At 41.0% G+C, this 23110-nt stretch overlaps 1 protein-coding gene across 4 annotated transcripts in view; it reads left to right on the forward strand.

Moving 5' to 3' along the window:
• The window catches only part of NPL (N-acetylneuraminate pyruvate lyase), a 37009-nt gene extending 14172 nt beyond the window's left edge, over nucleotides 1-22837 (forward strand). For 2 of the 4 annotated variants that reach the window (XM_004469114.5, XM_012529243.4), the window contains exons 4-12: nucleotides 51-138; nucleotides 5454-5511; nucleotides 9041-9116; nucleotides 10637-10729; nucleotides 11469-11617; nucleotides 11752-11798; nucleotides 14513-14597; nucleotides 18925-18964; nucleotides 22226-22837. In XM_004469114.5, the coding sequence (XP_004469171.1) occupies nucleotides 51-138; nucleotides 5454-5511; nucleotides 9041-9116; nucleotides 10637-10729; nucleotides 11469-11617; nucleotides 11752-11798; nucleotides 14513-14597; nucleotides 18925-18964; nucleotides 22226-22410 (821 nt within the window). In that variant the 3' untranslated portion in view covers nucleotides 22411-22837. Of the gene's footprint in view, nucleotides 1-50; nucleotides 139-1489; nucleotides 1702-4377; nucleotides 4503-5453; nucleotides 5512-9040; nucleotides 9117-10636; nucleotides 10730-11468; nucleotides 11618-11751; nucleotides 11799-14512; nucleotides 14598-15658; nucleotides 18870-18924; nucleotides 18965-22225 lie in introns of those variants that run through there. The other 2 variants (XM_058274827.2, XM_058274826.2) reach the window with 2 other exon arrangements.
• Nucleotides 22838-23110: the final 273 nt, after the last annotated feature.

A 23110-nucleotide genomic window follows, 5' to 3' on the forward strand; every position in this document is an offset into this window, starting at 1 on the left:
AGGAGCCAGGATATTCATTGGTCCACTTACTGACTCTGTGTTTGGAACAGTGAATGGCACAACGGGAGAAGGCCTGTCCCTGAGCATCTCAGAGCGCTGCCGCGTCGCAGAGGAATGGGTGGCAAAAGGGAAAAACAAGTGAGTAGCTCCTCCGGGACAAAAGCACCCACTGGCAAAAGTTATGAGGCTCTTTCCAGGATGACACAACCTCCCTGCCTTGGGTCAAGGCCAGGCTCAAGGTCAGCTTGTGGGAAGAAGAGCAGAGACCCAGGGCATCTTGGCAATTCTGCAAGGAACAGAGGCAGAGGAGAGCCCTTCACATCTGGCTCCAGAGATTCCATCTGGAAAACTGCCTTTTATCTATCTACAAGGTCCTTCCCCTCAGGCTGCCTGTCCTTGCTGAAGCAATAAGAGAGGAAGGAAAGGAAGGGAGGCCTGCTAGCAACTCACACTCCTGGGATCGCCTAAACATGAACCCCAAAAATTCCCTCCTCGGGATGGTGCCTGATGCTTGTATTGGTCCATTTCTTTCCTCCATTAGTATTGGGGGGCTTTTTACATTCTCTAAACTTCAGTGTAGGGATGTATTTTTGTTGGTACACTCAGTTCCTGCCGTGGTAAAACAAGCAGGACAGTATCACTTCAATAAGCACATTCAATGGACCAAGTTTTACTTATTCCCTATTCCATTGTTATGTGCTGTGCTAGGCATTGGGGAGACAAAGTAGAATAAAGCAAGGGCTCTGTCCTTGGCTTACTTACCATCTAATGGGAAAGTCAAATGATGAAAGCTAATCCTCTGATCCCTCTCATAACTGGTAAAATTACAGATCAGGGAAGGGAGCGATTAAAGGAGAGTTTGTAAAAGCCTGGAGGCAAGTTCAAAGTGAACCTGGAGCAGAGGTAGTCAGTGTGAAGCCCCTGAACCTCCGGAATCCTTAAATGGCTCCAGAGCACCTGTCAGTACTCTGAAATTATATGCGAGTTTTGAGTGCATGACCACATAAGCGTTTTCTTTCTTTTTTTTTTTTAAGATTTATTTTATTTCTCTCCCCTTCCCACCCCAGTTGTCTGTTCTCTGTGTCCATTTGCTGCGTATTCTTTTTGTCCGCTTCTGTTGTTGTCAGTGGCACGGGAATCTGTGTTTCTTTTTGTTGCGTCATCTTGTTGTGTCAGCTCTCTGTGTAGGCAGCGCCATTCCTGGGCAGGCCGCACTTTCTTTAGCGCTGGGCGGCTCTCCTTACGGGTGCACTCCTTGCGCGTGGGGCTCCCCTACACGGGGGACACGCCTGTGTGGCAGGGCACTCCTTGCGCGCATCAGCACTGCGCATGCGCCAGCTCCACACAGGTCAAGGAGTCCTGGGATTTGAACTGTGGACCTCCCATGTGGTAGACGGACGCCCTAACCACTGGGCCAAGTCCGATAACCGTTTTCTAGTTATCCGTCAGCTTTCAGTTAATTTTCAGCCAGATCCTAGTCGTACAAAGATCAAAGACCGTGACAGAGTGAGAAAAGGCTAAGGATAAACATTAGAAAAGGGGTTAGAAACTAGGGGGTAGAGAAGTAAGCAGAGAAAGAAAGGCCTCAGGAGAGTAGGAGGGAGTCAGGAGAAAACTTTGCCACTGAAGCCAGGGAGGAGAATGATTCTGGAGAGCATCACTGGGCATTCACAGCAGGGACAGTGGAGCCAGACTACCTGAGTGAGTCCCGGCTCTATCTCTTTCTAGCTCTGTGACCTTATGCAAGCCACTTAACATCTCTGTTCCTCATCTGTAAAATAGGATAATAATAGTACCTATCTTATAAGGTTGTGGTGAAGATTAGAACAGTGCCTGGCATATACTACTAAGTACTATGTAAGAATGAGTGTAATTTTTGTCATAGATTCGGTGTTCGTTATAACATTTGTCATAATAATTACCAGATCCCGAGGAGATCAGTAGATAAAGGCCTGAGAGGACTTCAGCTCGACACATAAGAAGTCCCCGCCAACCTCAGAGAGAGCAAGGCCACTTAGGTTATTGGAGCGAGCAGAAGCCAGACTGCAGTGAGCTGTAGAATGAAGCAGGCATGTGGACTGGGGTGGTGAGGTTAGCTTATTCTCACAGAAAGTTTTCTGGTGACGGGAAGAAGAGATAGGGTGTTAGATTAAGCAGAAGGAGGCAAGATTGAAAGAAGGTAGCTCAAGCTGGAGAAGCCTTGAGCACATTACTGTGCTGAAAGGATGCTGCCGGAGAAGAGATTAAAGATACAGCAAGGAGAGTGGAAAACTGATGCCTTTAATGAACATCCCGGGTGAGGGTTTGAACTAAAACAAAGTAGACAGAGCAGCTTTAAAAGACAGCTAGAATCTGGAGGAAAGCACGGATGGTGAGATTGGTGTGTTTAGAGGCAGAGAGGAGGAAAGGGAGGAGCCCTGCCTGAAAGCTTTTTTATCTTTGGTAATGTAAAAAGAAATAAAGCACAATAGAATTGCTAGGGCAAAAAGGTTTAAAATGGAGTTGGGAGGTGGTTCTGGAGGTTACTTTTATGCACATCTCAGCCAAATATCACAAATTGCCAAAGTATGCAAAGCCTCAAGCAACAATATTCCTCAAAACCCTAAGGAGATCTGGAAACCAGAAACTCCAAGATAAAGAACTCAGTGAACTATCTAACCTGAAGGACAATTGGAGTATCCCAAATATCTACCAACCACAAACAACTTATCTAATCTTTTTCTTTAAAAACTCTTGCCTGGAAGTGCGAAGACACCCCATATAGGGTCCTGTCTTCGCACTTTGTGGTCTCAGAGCAAACTGCCCTTTTGGCCAAATTCTGAGGACTCATAAGACAGGCAACAGCTTTTTACAGTCAATCCATTTCTTACATGGCTGGTTCCTGGTTGTACTCTTCCAGGAACCTCTTTACTTTTCTCTCCAACCAAAAATATCTCAGTATTACATCTACCTTCAAGTACATATCACCATCAAATACTGTTACCAGATTTTATTTAGGTTCTTTGACTATGCTGCAGAAATCAATTTCAAGAGCATGTCAGGTGAATGAGCCCAGTAATTTATTCAGGTAGGGAAGGAAGAGAAATGGGAGAAAATAACAGATCAGGTGTCCCAGGTAGAGAGGAAGGGGCTGAAAAGTGATAAAGAGGGCTGATTTACAGATTACAATTTCCCATTATAGGTTATAAATGCCCAGGTTTTACTTGCATGGTGATTCAAGCTAGAGTCCGGGTCCAGAGGCAGGAGAGCACGATAGAGAACTCAGGCCCAGTGCCACCTTTTGAACTGTTTATTATCCCACCCCTTTGCTATTGGCAGGGGAGGAGTTCCAGCTGTTCGCTGTTTTGATTGCTTATTTCTCCCATCAATCTCCCAGGAGGGCCCAATGATAAAGTCCTTAGGGAATATCCCAGGCTTCTCCTGGCTTCCGGATGAAGTCTTCTGAGTGGCAGAATCTTGGGGAGGGTCTTCCAGCAGCCACCTTGAGGTTATTGATGTCCATGTGGACTCTGCCAGGTTCCAGATCCATCTATTGATTCCCTATTTTATTAGCCTGTTTCAATACAGCATCTAAAACAATGCTTAGGCAAAGTAAGTACTCAAGTATTGATTATCAGATATTGCTTTCAAATGCTAGTGCTTGCATGAACATTAAATTTTATTCTTTTTTTTTTTTTAACAACTTTCCAAGGCTTTATTCTTAAGGCTTACCAGTATTCGCTGCTATCCTAATATTTATTAAGCATTTACTGTAGGCCATGTACTAGAGGGTGTTTTGCATGCATGAACTCATATAATCCTTACAACAGCCCTGTGAGGCACACAGTATTATCATTTTGATTATTCCAGGAGACTGAGATATATAGGGATTAAGTATCTTCCAGAGAGGTTCGCAGCTAGTTGGTAATAGAGTCAGTTTTCAAGCCTAGGACTCTAACTCCAGGCTATAAGTTCTTAACAGCTACATTGTACCACCTCCCAATCAGATTTGTTCCCTAGTGCTTGATTCACCATTGACACCTTCATTATTATTTTTTTTATTTATATTTGGTCATTTAAATCAACACAATTACTGAGTATGTACAAAATACTGTTATATAAATAAATGCAATGTCAATTATTTACAAAAACTATATATGCTGGATATAAATTATTGAGTATTCACCTAGGCATTCATTTCAGTTAGAATTGGTTTTTAAATTTTATATCTTTCGTATTAGCATAGACAAATTTTTATGCAAGCCTGTTTATAATCCTTATCTATATGGCCTAAATTTTCCCTACCTGCAAAATAATGGGCTTGGACTAAATTATCTCTGAGGTCCTCTGCCTCTAACTTTATGTGAGACTAATCTCATTTCTGTGCCTATCCAACAGCTTTCAACTTGTAGTTTTGCTGCTAGGAATATGACAACTCCACTGTACTGCATAACCATACTGCCTTCTCAGCGCCTCTAAATGAAGCCAGCTCCAGGAATGTCTCCCAATAAAGAAAGAAAGGAGTATGCTTTTAACTTTGCCTTTAAAGTACCCTTTGGTGGACAGTGCAAGTTTGACAAGGGTCTAGGGTGAGGAGGATGGATCAGATGGTCCATGGAACTGGGGGGAGTGTTGGGGGAGGGAGCAGGGAAACACTGGGGATTGGCAGGTATGTGGTTGAAACTACAATGTTGGGAAAGCTCTTTTGGCAATATGACAAGGAAAGGTTACTGGTTCACGGTGTTGGATGGGGGGCCATTTGGGACATGGTGCACCTGGGGCAGTCTTCTAGAGAATATGCAAGTGACCATTTTGTTATTGTATGTTGTATCAGTGGGTGGAGACCCACATAATGTGTGGGAAGGAGTTGGACTCCCATCCTGGGGAAGCCCAATATGTTCTCAGACTAAGGGGTGGGTGTCTCTTGAGAACATGGGCAGTTCCTAATAGGGAAGGACAGACCAGTGTGTCAAGCCCTCGGTGTTGCTGCAAGTGACTATGAATCTTGTCCTTCAACAAGTGAAATCCAGTGGTCACGGTGGGCCTAAGGGGAGGAGAAGGGAGATATAGAATAGATGGAAGAGGGGATATTTAGGGGTAGGTTCTGTGAGATCTTGCAATGATGGATACAGGCCAAGTTAAATTTAATCAAAAAATTTTTTTAAAAAGTACCTCTTTGGGATTGACTCTTCTCTACTACAAAATCAGAATCATTTTACATACTTTCACGTAATGACCAATCTCTCAGTAACATTACTAGACTTTGATATTGGGGCATCCAAGAGATCACCATGAACTCTTTTACTTAGATTAATTTTAAATAGACCATTGAAGAATTTAATAGTTTTGAGATCCATAGGACATAAGCTAGCTACTGAAACAAACTAGGATGCACAGTGTTGGCGACCATCTCTCCTTTCTGTGGTACTTACTACTAAACCTCAAGTGATGCAAAAGTGTTTTTTCTTTTGCAGGTTGGAACAGATAGTGATTCACGTAGGAACACTGAGCTTGAAGGAATCACAAGAACTGGTAAGTATGCAAATCCATCTTCTCCTGGAGAAGAGAAGGTGTGGGATCTCAGAGAGCTCATCTAGAGGCAGGCATAGAACTTTAAAGAAAGGGCAAAGCCCAAAGTGATGAGTATGGCAGCAGGGATTTGGACAGGAGGTGGAAGCACCTCTTCTTGTGAGGAAGTCACTGTGAGGGTTGATGAAGCTAAGTTTGCAGATAAGGAGAACTTGAACCAACCTCAGGTGTCTCTGGGAAGTCAGAGGCAAGGCCACCTGCAGGGCATAAAGGGCATGGAAGATGCAGAGAAGGTGTGAAGAGTAGTAAAAGTTGAGAATCACTACCCTGGTGAATGGGAGAGAGAGCTAAAGCACAAAAGGATTGCCCAGTCATGCTGAAAACCAGTTGAAGTTGTAGTCATACAATTGTCAGATGACCATTCAACACAGTTGTGGTAATTTTTTCCTAGACACTGTGCAGCCAGAACATAGCAACAAGAATGCAGACATAAAGAATGCTTTAGGTTTAGGGATTAACAAGTTAGGCGAGACAAAAAGACAAGGGAGGGAGGCGGACTTGGCCCAGTGGTTAGGGCATCCATCTACCACATGGGAGGTCCACAGTTCAAACCCCAGGCCTCTTTGACCCGTGTGGAGCTGGTCCACGCGCAGTGCTGATGCACGCAAGGAGTGCCGTGCCACACGGGTGTCCCCACGTAGGGGAGCCCCACGCGCAAGGAGTGTGCCCCGTAAGGAGAGCAGCCCAGTGTGAAAGAAAGTGCAGCCTGCCTAGGAATGGCACCGCACACACGGAGAGCTGACACAACAAGATGACGCAACGAAAAGAAACACAGATTCCCGTGCCGCTGACAACAGAAGCAGACAAAGAAGAACATGCAGCAAATAGAAACAGAGAACAGACAACTGGGGCGGGGGGAGAGGGACGAGAGAAATAAATAAAATAAATAAATCTTTAAAAAAAAAAAGACATGGGAGTGAAGCGGATGTGGCTCAATGGCTAGAGTGTCGGCCTACCACATGGGAGGTCCAGGATTCAAACCCAGGGCCTCCTGACCTATGTGATGAGCTGGCCCATGCACAGTACTAGCGCGCGCAAGGAGTGCCGTGCCATGCAGGGGTCTCCCCTGCATAGGGGAGCCCCATGCACAAGAAGGGTGCTCCATAAGGAGAGCCACCCAGCGCAAAAAAAGTGCAGTCTGCCCAGGAGTGGCGCTGCATACACGGAGAGCTGACACAGCAAGATGACACAACAAAAAGCGACACAAATTCCTGGTGCCGCTAATAAGAATATAAGTGGACACAGAAGAACACACAGCAAGTGGACACAGAGAGCAGACAACTGGCAGGGAGGAGGGCGGGGAAGGGGAGAGAAAGAAAAAAAGAAAAAAATGAACATTATTATTGAAAAAGAAAAAAGACAAAGGAGGAAATAGTTACAGTTGCTGGCAGAAAAGTAATTGATGTGGTGGGTTTGAGGCCTGGGCTAAATTGGGTAGTCAAAGAAAGCACAAACATCTTTAGCATCATTTACCAGAAGGTCCTGTATGTGGCCTGCTGCTAATTAAGTATTCCTCAAATTTGATATTTGATATTCTAACTCCAAAGACCACATGATTTGATCTAGTCCAATGTTTTCTCTTTTTTTTAATTAGAGAAGTTATAGATTTACAGAACAATCATGCATAAAATACAGAATTCCCATATACCACCCTGTTATTAACAACTTGCATTGGTGTGGTACATTTCTTACAATTGATGAAAGCACGTTTTTATAATTGTACTATTATCATAGTCCATGGTTTAACTTAGGGGTTCACTGTTTGCGTAGTGCAGTTCCATGGATTTTTTTAAAAAACATTTCATTCTAGTACCAAACAAACAACCTAACATTTCCCTTTTAACCACATTCAGATACATATTTCAGTGCTGTTAATTATCTTCACACTGTTGTGCTATCATCATCCAATATTTTCTTGTTGGGTTTTGTTTGTTTTTCCTATTTTCTGGATTAAGGAATGGGATGTGTATTATATACTTGCAAAACTGCAATTCTTTGATCTTAGGAAAGCCACAAGAGAAGACGTATTATTAGATGGTTGCTGGATAAGCCTGGAATCAGAACTTGGAGACTTGATTTGTTCTTCTTACACTTGATTTGTTCTTCTTACAAAAGATCTTTCAACTTAGGTAGCATGATATAGGGAATCTTCTCTCTTTCTTCTCAATTCTTTCTTATCCAATGTGTAATATAAATTTTTAAATATTATCATGCCATGAAAGACAGTGTCATCCAGTGGGCTGAACACTAGAATAGTATAGAGATCATTTAGGTAAAGGGATAGTCCCCTGGGAGGAGGATAATCTTACCAAGGAGACAAAATTGGCTTAGCCACAACTCTCCATTGGATGGTGCTTGAATGGGCACTACCATCAACTGTCTCCTGGGCATCTCCTTTTTCTTTGCTTCCTGCAAATGTTACCTTTCCCTAGTCCTAAATAGGGTACTAAACAAATTATTCAAATATATCCCATTCCAGTCCTGTATTAATGAAATTATTCCCAGAAAGTTTTGATTGGTCTTTGGGATTTATCTAAATCCTCTCTATTTAACCCTCTCTAGTACTTCTGCAGAAAGTTAATCACATCTATGTGTATGATAGTAATGTGTACTTAGTAATATGGCTATTACTAAAGTCTTAGAGGAAAGCCCTCCTTCCCTTTTAGGGAATGGGCATGTTCCAAAAACAGTCAGCAAGCATTTACTGAGTGCCTGCTATGTGCCCATCATGACAGACCTTAGCACGAGGGGGAGTAGGATCAGACCCCTGTCCGCAGGGAACCCCAGTCTGGTGGGAGGACAGTCACCGTGTACAACTCATTATCTTACAACATAGATATTGCTTTTTACATTTGAGATAAACACAAAATGCCGTGAGGGTCCAACAGGAAGAAAAGTTAATTTTTTCTCTGGGGGAATTTGAGAAAATACCAGAGGAATCAGTGTTTCTTCTTCGTGCATAATGTCTGTCATTACAGAACACCCTGCTAAGGAGATAATGAGCAGTTCATGTTGAACCGTTAAAAGTCTTAACTATTAATAAGGAAAGTTACAGATGTAATTTCTCTCCTAACTGGATTTCTTATCCCACTGGATGATACTGTCTCCCATGTCCAATGGCATGGCAGCCATATTTTAAACTTTATATTACAGTTTGGGAGGGAAAGCAGTTGAGAAAGATTGAGAAAGAAAAGATTATACAATTTATATAAGATTATACAAGATTATGTAAAAGTCCAAAGAAGAATAAGATGAAGTGCACAGCTCATCTTCCCCAGGGTTCTCCACTTTGCAGTCTGGGATTTTTCTATTGACATTTATTGTTACGTTTGGCTTTTTTCCACTCTTCTCAGTGGTGCATCAGCTAACAAATTCGAGGTGTGTGTTGCTGAACTATAATATCTGACCTCACTATAGTTGGTGAATATAATAACTCACTTGCTCAAATATGATCTTCTTTCTTCTTTTAAAGGCTCAACATGCAGCCAAAATAGGAGCTGATGGCATTGCTGTCATTGCACCTTTCTTTCTCAAGCCATGGAACAAAGGCAAGCAGATATGTCTCACTCTCAGTGCCTCCCCTGGCCCCCTTCTTTTTGCTTTCATTCAAAATGGTTTTATTTGTTTCATGAGAGTCAAGTCCTAACAACTCTGGCATAGAATCTCAATAGTACAGTGCTTCTCAGGAATATTTTTCCTTCCTGAGTCCATAAAAGAAGAAACTGCGTTAAAGGGCTTCAGCTCTTTTGCCAGGTGATATGATTGGGTCTTCTATTATCTCCTGGTCAGCCTTAGGTTCCAGAGTCTGGGTCAGGTGCCCATTTCTGCTACAGTCAGTTGGGCAGGATGTCAGGGTCACATGACAGCATGGGGCACTTTCCCCAAAAAAAAAAAGTAATGTAAGTTATGGGCACTTTGGCACTACACGTCCTATTCAAGACAATGAGTGAATGAAGAATTTGAAGAGATTTTGTAAAATGCCCATGGTCTTCCAAAATTACACATTTTTGCTTTCTCCTTCTCCATTGCTCTCTCTGTGGAAATTACTTAATTTCCCAATAAACTAATGAATCCTTTTTGATTATCAAAAAGAAATACAAACTTCAAAAGGATAAAAATATAACAAGATATTATTTGCATCCATAGTTAAGTCCATAACTAAATGTATACTAGGACAAAATCTTCATGAAATATCAAATATTGCTGATAGATTAAAAAATAATTATTAATATAGATAAGTCATTTGAATATTACAAATTTGGGGATTTAAAATGACCATTTTAAAAGTTTTCTTGTCTTGTTTTTAAGAAATTTTATATGAATACTTTTCCCAAAAGGTGAATGAAGGAAAAATAATGAATTACACATAGTAATTTTATAGAAAATATTGGTCCTAGGTATAATACATCATCACAGCATTCACATAAAGTACATAAAATTCTCTCCTGCTACCCAGTGGCATCCAAAGTATAAGCAGTCCTACTGGGTTCATTAGTCACCTGCAGCAGTGTCGCAGGTCAGATTCACATTGAATGACACTGGGGAAGTCCAAGTCCTCGGTAAACCAGAGGAGAGCATCTGGACCTCTCCCCAAATCTGACTGAATTATTGTGACGTGTGTCACTGCTCATAACTTCCCTCTTAAACAGATGTTGCTTATCTTTTTGTTGTAGAATCTTCTCAGTTACAATCTTATTCCTTTGATGATAAGGCAGAACTCCTGTTGTTCACTGACCACACACAGCCTTTCTGGGCTTTTAAAAGAATATTGTAAGACCTTTTCTTGATGTGTGGGAAGGTTCACACCAGTTTTTACATAGTTTAGTTTTGTATGAAAGTGACAATATTATTTTGGCCTTTCTATAGAAAGGAAAATACAATTTTGGATGAAGCGAATGGCAAAAAAAATTGCAATAACAATATCAGAGTTGATAATAGTCAAGAAATTTCAACGTCTGAGAAAATTGGCTACCTTTCAATTGACAATTCATATTGTTGTTATTTTTTTACCAGGTAAAGCCACCGCTTTCTGGTTGTTCACACCATGATTTGTCCTGCTGTTTTTCAGAAGTCCTGATTAACTTCCTGAAGGAGGTGGCTGCTGCTGCCCCTGCACTGCCATTTTATTACTATCACATTCCCGCCTTGACAGGGGTAAAGAGTAAGTACTGCTTCTTTTGATATTTCTCTCCCTCCACCTCTCACCTTATCCCCTATTTTACAAAGAAACCCCCACTCCACCCCATCCAATCCCATGCAAAAAAAGCATAATGCCTTTGACTTGGCAGTTTCAATTGCTTCAAAATAAGTCACTCTAATATTCCAGCCCTTATCAGTCATTCACACCAGCTTACAATGGAGGTTCTTAGGTTCAAAAGATGAGTTGAGCTCTAGTTCCTTTTAGCAGACACCTTGAGTCTCTATAACATACATCCTATGCATGTGAAGGCACAAGGCGAAGCACCTCTAGGGCAGGGACTGTGTCCCCCTAATATCCTCTTGTATTCTCAGTGATTGGCACTCTGAACCTCTTCTGACTTTTCTTCTAAATTTTTAAAATTATTTCTGTAATTCTCTAGCCAGGAGAGTGTTACAATGAGTTGAAATTTTGGGGGAAATTACTTTTTAAATCCCATTAAATTTTAACACCCTAAAAAGAAAAAGTAGAGTGGACTTTATGAATACCTATCTATTCTCTTCAAGAATGGAAAGCTCAGAACTATAGTTTGACAAGTACAGAGGAACTACTAGGAAGGGGCAAGTGATGATGCCCAATCTGCAATCAGTTTCAACACAGAGCAACCCTTCGTGGCTCGATGTAGATATGTGGGCCATGTGAGGTGTTATTTGACATTTTCTGGAAGTGCACAGATTCATGAGGCATTTATTGTTTTGAGTAGTTCGTGCTGAGGAGTTGTTGGATGGGATTCAGGATGAGATCCCCACCTTCCAAGGGCTGAAATTCAGCGACACAGATCTCTTAGACTTCGGGCAATGTATTGATCAGAATCGCCAGCAACAATTTGCTTTCCTCTTTGGGGTGGATGAGGTAAGTCACCCCCCGGCACACTCCAGCAGATTAGTTTCCCTCCAAAAAGAAATGTATGTAGCTATTTATATGGTAGCATCTTTATCCTCTCTCTTTTTCATAAAAGTGAATATTCTTTTTCTACTTCTGATTAGCAACTGTTGAGTGCTCTGGTGATGGGAGCAACTGGAGCAGTTGGCAGGTAAGCATGACTCATTTTCCCACTGGCTATAAATGTCAAGTCCCCCCACAAAGGCAGTCGTCACTTGAGTAGTTACACTTCTTGCATGTACACCCTTTCTAATAAGCTACTTTCCCACATTCCTTCAGTGAAACAGCATTAAGCAGGGCTTTGTAGTTTGCTAGCAGCCTCATTTGTAGTCAGAGGTGAGACATGAACAGGAGATGTGATGAGTAGAACTTGGTCTGTGGCTCTGTTGGCCCTGGTGATCACACTGTCCCTGTCAGAAATTATTTGGTTACAAGTAACAGAAACTTTCAAACTAGCTCATATAAAAGAAGGTAAGTTATTTTTTTTAAAAATGTGAGGAAATTATATCACATCCAAGAGGAAGATGTGCAGCCGGCCTTAGGGGAATGAGAACCAGCAACTGTAGTGCTGTCCACAGTCAGTGCAGACCATTCGCCATCTGTGGTCTTCTGGAGACTCTCACCTAAGGGTCTGCCTTTGTATCTTTTCATTTCCCTTCTCTCTTTCTTTCCCCAGATGGGCTTTCTCTGCTTTTGTACGCATGTGAACTATCGTAGCTGTCCTGATGTAGCATCTCAGGATAGCTCTAGTTAGCACTGGTTAGTCAAATGCCCCCTACAGTCCAGTCAGCTGCATCCAGGAAAGCAGAATCGCATGGCCCAGTGCCTACTCAGCAGAAGGCTTAGGGAGGGCAAGCAAACTGGGTAGCCTGTCCACTGCACCTGTTAACCTGATTTATTAGCAATATGGCTGCAAGCAGATTTGTTGAAATGTTTGCACTAACTTAAGTGAATTTCCACTGTGTAGGAAATGAGCAAGGGAAGCAAAGTAATATTCATAACCTACCTTGGTGAGCTATGGCTTTGATACAGGGGTCTTGAGTTGAATAATCTTAATGCCTTATTCCCCAAACCAGGATAGCTTGGTACACCCACTATCTACTATCACTAGAGACTTATCTACCTAAATGCCTATATCTGCTAACCATGGAATCTTTTTTGCCCTGGAAATTCTTTCTTTTTTGACTCCCTTTTTTTTTTCGGTCTCCATATTTACCATTTTAATTCTGTCACCATAGTCCTTCTCAGACTAAGCAAAGTACATTTGGTTAGACTTCAGCTTTTTGTAATTATAATCACATTCCTCTGAGGGTGTACCTAAGACAGCTGGAATTCAAATTTTAGTATTTTGAAATTCCTTAGGCATCCATGTATGTATTGAGCCTTAGAGATGCTTCCCCTCTACAAGTGATTTATCTCAATTAGTAGATTTTATTTTTTCCTTGCTTGTTTTATTAGATGATAACTTCACACTCTGGGAATCCCTTACTGTAGACTCCAGGTTCTCTATACGTATCTGAGAAACATTCTGTTCTTGGTGCATCAAGATGAATACATTTTCTCATACTCAATTACCATGTGTGAAGCCAGTTAACCTCTCTGTGCTTCTGTTTTTCCTTTAAATAACTTGTGTAAGTATCTTTATTATGAATTTCTATAATTTTTTCTTTGCCAATTTCTTTAAAATTTCAGTGATTAGTCTTAAGACGTTTGTCCTCATTAGTAGAGTTAGAGATTTTCTTAAACCCTCCTAAAGCATTTTGTCAGCTCAAACAACTCTGCTCACCTTCATTTTTTAAAATTTTTTATTTATTTCTCTCCCTCTCCCCCGCTTCCCCCGTTGTCTGCTCTGTGTCCTTTTGCTGTGTGTTCTTCTGTGTCAGCTTGCATTCTTCTCAGTGGCACCAGGAATCTGTGTCACATTTTGTTGCGTCATCTTGCTGTGTCAGCTCTCCGTGTGTGTGGCGTCACTCCTGGGCAGGCTGTGCTTTTTTCGTGCAGGGTGGCTCTCCTTGGAGGGCGCACTCCTTGCGTGTGGGGCTCCCCTACACAAGGGACACCCCTGCATGGCACAGCACTCCTTGCGCACATCAGCACTATGCATGGGCCAGCTCACCACACAGGCCAGGAGGCCCTGGGTTTGAACGCTGGACCTCCCATATGGTATGCGGATGCTCTATCAGTTGAGCCAAATCCGCTTCCCATCCTTCATTTTTATTGAATTAATAGAAGGCAGCCTGAAATGACTTTTGCCTTTGCAACAACTCTGCAGCCTTTCTTTGGAGCCATGGTTTCTTCAAGGTGAAATAGAAAGCAGGCCTCCCATACAGGGCTTTGCGAGAGGATTAGGCATGATATGTGAAGAACCTAGAAAACAATAGGCACTTAATAAATAGTCCCTCATTTTATTATCATCATCATTATTAATATTATTATGGAGAATAATATTCTCTAAGTAATACACAAGTTGGCAGTGAACTTTGGTAGTTTGTTAGAAATTACCCTATTTACTATGGTGCCCCATTCACCTAATTTCACAGCATAAGGCTTTTAAGACTTCCTAGATACTACATTATATCCTCAGTCCTTAGCTAGCACTGGGACAGGTGCTGGCCTCTGTGATGCCCTACCAAGTGCACTGTCTTTCACTTTCATTCTCTTTTTATTAGTTTTCCAGAATAAATTAGAACTGCTGGAACTACTCATAAGCTCAGAACTAAAGACAGCCTCATTGATGAGGGCCTAAACATGACTCCTAAGAGGCCTGGGTATATTTTTTTCTCTTTGAAACAGCAAAGGGGTTTGAAGATCTGGACCTTTCTAGTTGAGATATTGAACCTGCAGTATATGCTGTTTTCTTGCCAGTACCTACAACTACCTGGGAAAAAAGACAAATGAGATGTTGGAGGCTTTTGAACGAAAGGACTTTTCTTTGGCCCTCAAATATCAGGTAAACTTTTTCTTCCCTTCATATGAATAACAGCCTTTTTCCTTCCCTGCTTGAGAATTCTTATTTTTCTCTCTCCATCAGCATTCATACTACCTACCCTCATTAAAATTGCCTAGCTACCTCTTTGCTTTTCTTTACTTTTCTTCCGTTTCTTACTTTTTCTTATTTCAAACTATTTTAGTTTCCTAGGCTGCTCAAACAAATACCATGCAATGGATTGGCTTAAACAATGGGAATTTATTAGCTTTGGATTTTGAGGCTAAAAGAATATTCAGATTAGGGCATCATCAAAGCAATCCTTTCTCCCTAAGACTGTGGTGTTCTAGGGCTGGCTGCGGGCCATCCTTGGTTCCTTTGTCAGGTGGTGAGGCCTGGGGCAGCATCTCCTGCTCTCTCCCTTCTCTCTTGGGTTCATTTGATATCCAGCCTCTTGCTTCCTGTGGCTTTCTCTCTCTTTCTGTCTGAATGTCACCCCTTTTATAAAGGACTCCAGTAATAGGATTAAGACCCATCCTGATTGAGGTACATCACACTGTAACTGAAGTAACCTCTTCAAAAGATCCAATGTACAATGGCTTCACACCCACAGGAATGGATTAAATTTGAGAAGATGGTTTTCTGGGCTACTTACAGCTGAAAACCACCACACAAACCAAACCTGTTGCCATTGTCTGTATTCCTTACATGTCTAATCTGAACAGGTCTGATACGGGAAGAACACTATGTTCTTCTAAGAAGGTGTGGCAGTTTGATATTATTTACAAATTCCAAAAAAAGATAATTAATTTTGTTCATAAACTGGTCTGTTCTTCTGGGTTGCATACCCTTTGATTGTATTAGATTGATCTGAGATATCTTTAATTGAATTATGTTAAGGCCTTTAATTCGAACATAACATTAGGGCACTCAGAATTGAGTCCCACCCCCTTGGTGGGAATAAAACACTCTCACATGGAAGTAGATACACACAGATGCAGATAAGCAAAAAGAGAGAGTGCTCCACAGACACAGTTCCGGGAAGAGAGATGAGCCTGATAGTCTACAGCTGACCTTGTTAAAAGAACAGAGCAGCTGAGCCTGGAAAGAAACAAGGCCCAGGGAGAGAGATGAGCCTTATGCCAGCCTATAGCTGCAGTCAGAAGAAGCTGAGACCATGGAGCTTTAAGAGGAAGAAGGAAGGCTGAACCCTTGCAGACATCACCCACTATCTTGCATCAACATGTGGCAACAGACTTTGGTGAGGGAAGTAACTTACTCTTTAAGGACTGGCAACTGTAAGCTTCTACCCCAAATAAATAACCTTTATACAAGCCAAGAAATTTCTGGCATTTTGCATCAGCACCCCTTTGACTGAAATGACACATGTGCAAAGATACTCTAAGGCATTGTTTATAATAGCTAAAGATGGACAGTGTCCATTCATAGGTACATGGTATATGGTGGAATACTATACAGCCCTTTGAAAAGAATGAGGCAGCTTTATATGCACTGATATGGAAAGATCTCCCTGATCTATTAAGTGGAAAAAAACAGCAAAGTACAGAATAGTAAATGTTTTGTGCTGTGGTTGGTTTGTGGGAGGAAGAGAAAATATACAGATAAATTTGTAAGGCTCTGGTTATTAAAATTTTATTCTGTACTGAATTTTTGTTATGAGTGTATATAATTTGTTAAATATTTTGATAAATATTTTTTCAACATAAAGTGTTATTGAAAATGCATCCCTTAATTGGTTTGGTGGGACTTTCTAACCAATGAGTTCAAGAATTAATGGCTGAATATTACTGAATGCTAGAATGCATTTCAGCATTAATACTATTTTGCTAGTAAGGGATCCTGACATTATATTGGGCTTCAATTTTCAGGAAGTTCTGGATCACAGAGTGGTTCAACAATGGCAGTGGAGGAATACTGGTATAGGATACTATTGACAGGTGATATATGGCTGACAGGGAGCTATACAGGGCATATGTCCAGGGTGCATGGTAATGTTTGGATATACTCATAGTGGCAACAATTAAAAACTACAGCTGGGGGGGTACTGGGTTCCTGGCCGGTGGTGCTCTGTCGTGGTCCCTAGGGGAGCAGCGGCAGTCCCCCAGGTGCAGCGGCAAGGACCGGGAAGAAATGAGGGTCCAACAGTGAGCCCCTGATACTAATGACTATGCTTGTGAGCCTATATGCCTGAAATAAGAACAAGGCCTAGAGCAGCACTGTGCCTGGGAATTTCCTCCTGACAGCCTTCATGTTACTCAAATGTGGCCAGTCTCGAAGCCAAACTCAGCATGTAAATGCAATACCTTCCCCCAGCATGGGACATGACACCTGGGGATGAGCCTCCCTGGCTCCGAGGGATCACTATCAACTACCAACTGATGATGCAACTGAAAAATGACCTTGAATTGAAGGTTCGATGCGGATCAGCAGAATATCCCTGTCTACATATAATAACATGACTTTAAAATGCTGTTTGACCTAATGTAAGGGGGAAAAGGAAAGGAGAAATGAGTTTATATGGCTACGAGTCTCTAAAAAAGAGTCTGGAGGCTGTCAGAAGGATTGCCCTTATGCACAACTGAGCAGAATCTAAGAGACAGATAAAGTAGATACAATCCCCAGGTATTGGTTCCTTGGAGGGCTAAAGAGACCCACGGGTTCTATGGTCATGGCAGATGGGGTTCACTGCCATGTCAGATGGCCCTTCTTTGGAGCTGGTGTTTCTGCGTGATGAAACTGGACTCAGATGGGATCTCTTTTCATAAGACTTTCATGCTACTTTACTGGAATTGTAATTGGTATTGGGGTTTAAGATATATTTAGGGGATTTGAATCTCTGGATTGACAATATGATAGCCAGGCCCTGAGCCTCAACAGACTCCAGCTCCTACAATCTGATTTATTGGACTCACCTCACTCAGCTAAGATGGAGTTGAAGAAGGACAACCACCACACCATGGAGCCTAGAGTGCCTACAACTGAAAGTGGGAGGATTGCATCCAGTATCCATGTGGAATCTGAGCCTCCTCTTGACATAGAGGTGCAATGGACACAACCAATCCAAGGTCCACAGAGAAAAGGTGGCATTGGAGTGTGAAAAGTGGACATGGTGGCTGATGGGTATGGGGAATGGCAGGAAGAGATGAGATGTGGAGGCGCCTTTGGGACTTGGAGTTGCCCTGGATGGTGCTTCAGGGGCAATCACTGGACATTGTAAATCCTCCCAGGGCCCACTGGATGGAATGGGGGAGAGTATGGGCCATGATGTGGACCATTGACCATGAGGTGCAGAGATTCCCAGAGATGTACTTACCAAATGCAATGGATGTGTCATGATGATGGGAGTGAATGTTGCTGGGGGGGAGTGGTGGGGTGGGGGTGGTGGGGATGAATGGGACCTCATATTTTTTTAATGTAATATTTTTACAAAATCAATTTTAAAAAAAAGGAAAAAAAATAAAGTGATTAAAAAAAATACTATTTCTGGTTTTTTAAAATTTGTTTTTAGAGAAATAAGTGCTTAGAAACCTTGTACACATAAATGAGAAGATGAGAATGGAAGAAGTTATGTTATAGCAATAACTCAATTCTTTGAACACTTTCTGTATCACATGCCCTAAATCACAGAATGTTTGATCATTTAATGATTTTCAGCTGACAACCTGAGTAGTACCGTTGAAAGCAACGTTAAAATAAAAAAATAGATAACTCTGATTTTCAAGAGGGCTTGTCATCCATTATTGGAGGAATCACTCTGTGGCTCACTTTATCAAAGCCAACACCCACATTTTGGTTTGCTCCTTTATTTGGTGTCCCAGAGGTATCCCAAGGCAGAGATATGGGAGGTTTGTCTTTATTTTTTCAAAAGTGGGAGGAAGACTATGAAAGGGAAAATACAAAAGGTCAGCCTGCACTTCTATTACATGCCAATTCTTATGCTGGTCAGTTTTAGAAAACTGTACTTGTGGAAGCTGATCTAGAAATTGGTTTCCATAAATCTTAGCTTTGGCCAAGTACCCCCTTAGAAAGGCCCCTTGGGTGTCCCAGAGATCTATGTGCCCCAGTTTGAAAACCAGCGCACTAGCTATGTTTACCTACCTAAACTAGATACATAAAGGCTGTATGTATGAAAAGATCCTACCTTATCCTGAATGAGACTCAACCTCATCACTTGGCTGCTTTTCTCCATTCTGACAGACCTTCAGAAAACTAAGTTATGCAGACTTTTTAATTTGGGGTTTCTCTAATTTGACATCTAAGTTCTTGAAATTGTTATCACAGTTCAGTAATACTGACTATGGATTTGTTTTGTTTTGTTTTTCTTTTCTAGTTTTGCATCCAGAGATTTATCAACTTTGTGGTAAAACTAGGTAAGTGCCACATCTAGGCAATTTACTGCTTTGTCTACTTCTGGAGAGTGTAAAGGAAATGGAATACCATTTTCTCTGAGGAGTTCAACATGAATACTTTTTAATGTTCAGTTGTAAGCAGAGTTTTATTTCCCATACTGATCATCAGGGTCAACCCTACAAAATGATGAAGTAAACCTAGTTGGAAGGTCTTTGGAACTCTTCTAAAAAACTCTCTTCTCTGTTTTAGTAACACCCCTCGTGTGCACACACTATTTTTTATTCCTCCTCGCCTATGCTTTCAGCACTCTTTCCCCTTATATGCCTCTGGTCATTAAAATTCTACATTAAAATTCTGTGGCTGATTTCAGCCTTAGTGCTAGGAGGAAGACAGTCTGAATACAGATCTTACCAAATTATGAATGACTGACAGCCCTCCCAAGAATATTTGCAATTAAAAGAAAAAAAAAACTTGTTAATACAAGTAAGCTTAAACAGATAGTTTGGATAATATGACAAAGTAAAACTTGGGGGAAATACAGAGAATTTGAGTAAAGGAACCTTCCCAGAGTTTCTTAAATTTTATCCCATGGCAAATGACAAATGCCATCCTTATCCTACTTTTGCAAGGGATTGGTCCTTCCTAAAAATTTGGGCCAACACCAGGAAAAGTTTTAAGTTTGTCCTTGGCAGACCTCGCACCTCCCTTTTAGAGGTTCTATGCCTCATGCTGGCAAGTCCTCCTTTACCTCAGTCACCTATTGTGCCCCACATTCCCCCAATGTTCCCAGCTAGCTCTTTTAATTCTTCAGTGTTTCTCATCTGTATTCTCTTTCATGTTTGTCATAGTTACGTGCCACCAGTACTATTACTTAGTTTTGTTTTTTTTTAAGATTTATTTCTCCTTACTCCCTCATTGTTTGCATTTGCTGTGTCTGTTCATTGTGTGCTCATCTTCATTTTTTTTAGGAGGCATCGAGAACTGAACCTGGGACCTCCCATGTGGGAGGAAGGGGCCTACTTACTTGAGACATCTCTACTCCCTGCTTTGTGTCTCTCTCTAATTATGTTTTCCTCCTTGTGTTTCTTGATGTGACAGCTTGTCGCACCAGTCCTGTCACATCAGCTCACTGTCTTGCTCTTCTTCCTTAGGAGGCACGGGGAACCAAACCCAGGGCCTCCCATGTGGTAGGCAAGAACTCAGTTGCTTGAGCCACATCTGCTTCCCAAATTACTTACTATTATTCCTTTGTCCAAAAGCAATACCTTTCACAAAAATCAAGAATTTAGCATAATAGCGATATGTTTCTAATGCATGTTAAAACAGAATTTGAACTACTATATTTTTAGAAGAACTATAGTGTTAAAAAGGAACTTATGTGTACCACATAAGATCATCTTGCATACCAACAGTGACACTAAAACTCTTTTGCCGAACATTGTTCCAAGCTATTAGCCAAAAGGGTTTTTGCCAGAGAATTTGTGCCTTAAAAAGAATTTGTGTTCTTTTATGACCTAAAAGAACATATCTTGAAAGATTTCATTTCAGACTCCTTGAGGTTTGGAGTGTTCATGGTTTAGTTAAGGGATATTTAATAAATGCATAGTCTTATCATGAAGGCAATTCCCTGTTCCACCTGTTCATAATAATCCTGCATTTTGCATTCATCAAACAACGTTCTGCATGATTAGATGATGTTAGTATTTCCCTTCCCTGTGTTCAGTTGTTAGGGTGACTAAGTTAACTGAGCATAAGAAAGTTATTTTTTATACCTTGAAACCAAGTACAATAACCAGCTAAAAAACCAAATCACAGATATTTTCAAATATCGGGGGTAGGGGGGTTAAAATGGATAAATATTATTTCTTTACGTATTAACAGTATGTCTCCTTTTTTTCTTTTGCTTCTTCAGTCTGAAGACTTTGCCTTTATTCAGTTCTAAGAAATTATTTGCTTTTATCTGTGAATATTGTCTTTCCTGACTTCACTCAAGTCTCTCATTCGGAAAGCCTATCAGATGTATAATGGATATTCTTAAATCTGTACTGTAAACTTTTTTATATTTAACATATCATTCTCTCTGTGCTGCATTCTGGGTTATTTCCTTACATCTCCCTTCTAAATTATTAGTTTTTTTTTCAGCTATGATTTCTACTATTTAATTTCTCTATGTGTCTTTTATTAACAAGATTTCTTTTTTATTCTTTTTCAAATCTACCTGTTCTTTATTCGTATGTTCTTTTCCTAGTGTGTGCCTCTATTCCTTCTTTTATCTCTGAGAAGTCTCATTCAGAATGTTCTATCATCTGATCTCAGGATTGGAATTTTGTTGTCCATGCATTTGCTGACTCTCTCGCTACTTCTTTCTCCTCACGTGCTTTGTAATTTTTAGCTCATCTTCAGAGACTGTTGTTTTCTGTGGAATCTATTATGCCTTAAGTTGTGAGGTGCCTTATCAAGTGATTTTTACATTTCCCTCTGCTAGTTTCACCAGTTCTGAACCCATTTTTAGGTTTATTTCTTAACCTGGTTCTTATACCAATTGCATAATGCATATTTGGGCCCAGCATTCACATGTGGCTCAGGCCTGGGATTTCTTTCATAATACCTTTTCCACCCCTAGCCCTGGCAGAAATCAAGTTTCCTTGCCTCTCCATCCCTAGGCCAGTGGGCTGGATTTTTTTTTTTTTTTTTTTTTTTGGTTTGGTTTGGTTTAGTTTGGTTCCCTACTGCTTTTCCAGCTCCCACCATGCACAGAGTAAAGATTTCATCTTACATTCACACACCAGCTTTAGAACACCTGCACTAAAACAGCAGCACGGAGTCATAAACAATCTTGAATAGTGCATTTCTTAGTGAATTTTTAGGTGATCTTGAGCCAAATTCTGTCTTAGCAAATTAAATTCTATGTCATTTAATCAACAACAATCTACCTGATTCATATTACCCACATGGGCCATTTGGTCTCAGTTCCTCTTTACCATTCTGACTTGGAGTGACCTCTTTGTGCTTCCTGCCCGCTTTTATGGTCAGCTTTGAATCTTTTAATACTTTTCTGGTGTTCGTTTGTCAGTTAAATTTTCCCAATATTTCTACATGTTTGAAGCAGGAAAGGGATTTTCTATGTCTCCCCAGTCTGCCGTAATGACCAGAGATGCTTCCAACTTAATTCACCTTAACCTACCCTAGTAGTCACTCTAAGCATATGATCTCTTCTAGGACAGGTTTGTGTGGACATGCAAAGTGTCAGTCACATTTTTGCCTTTATTTTTCCCATCTAGGTTTTGGAGTGTCCCAGACTAAAGCCATCATGACTCTGGTATCTGGGATTCCAATGGGCCCACCCCGGCTTCCGCTGCAGAAAGCCTCCAGGGAGTTCACTGATAATGCTGAAGCTAAACTGAAGAGCCTAGATTTTCTTTCTTTCAGTGGTTTAAAAGATGGAAACTTGGAAGCCTATAGCTAGGGCCTTTCTTTGAAATCACTACGTATACACTGAGATATAATCCACAGTAAATCGTACATTTCTCAGGGACTTTTTAGATAGGCTTGCACTGAATTCCCTTCTAGCTAATGAAATCCCACATCATTTCATCCAATATTTATTAAGGAACTACTCTGAGCCTAAGCTAAGTTTTATTGGGCAATAGGACAAAAGCTCTGAAAAAACAGTCACGAGTAATAAATTATTCAACATTTCACAAAATTTTTCTGGAGATATTCCTGCTTACATTGATTAAATGGAATCAAGAGGAAAATTGTAATTGATTAATTTCATCTGCCTTTGGGAGCTACATTATCTTGGTTTCTGCTTCAAAATCCTTTTTTAATGTTTTCTATCTGTAAAGCATTATAATGTACTTTCACCTTAATAAAATATCCTTTGGAATCTAGGACAACTCTGATCTATTGATTTTTAGGCAGCACGTGAACTTTAATGCTCCAAATTACAGCATGACTCAACTGTTCACAACTACTTATACACCAGCACATTTGGCTGTTCAGTCTAACTCTAGAACTTCTGCCTTTAGATTAATGGTGATGGCATTGTTTTCCCCCAAATCACTGTGTCACGTGAGGACTTGCTTCATTCAGTTCTACATGGCAAAAGGGTCTGGGTCATTAGTGCTGTTTTCTCGTAACAAAGAAAGGGCCTTCCCCAAAGA

The sequence above is a fragment of the Dasypus novemcinctus genome, chromosome 13 (genome assembly GCF_030445035.2).
Source record: "Dasypus novemcinctus isolate mDasNov1 chromosome 13, mDasNov1.1.hap2, whole genome shotgun sequence".
Classification (NCBI taxonomy): Eukaryota; Metazoa; Chordata; class Mammalia; order Cingulata; family Dasypodidae; genus Dasypus; species Dasypus novemcinctus.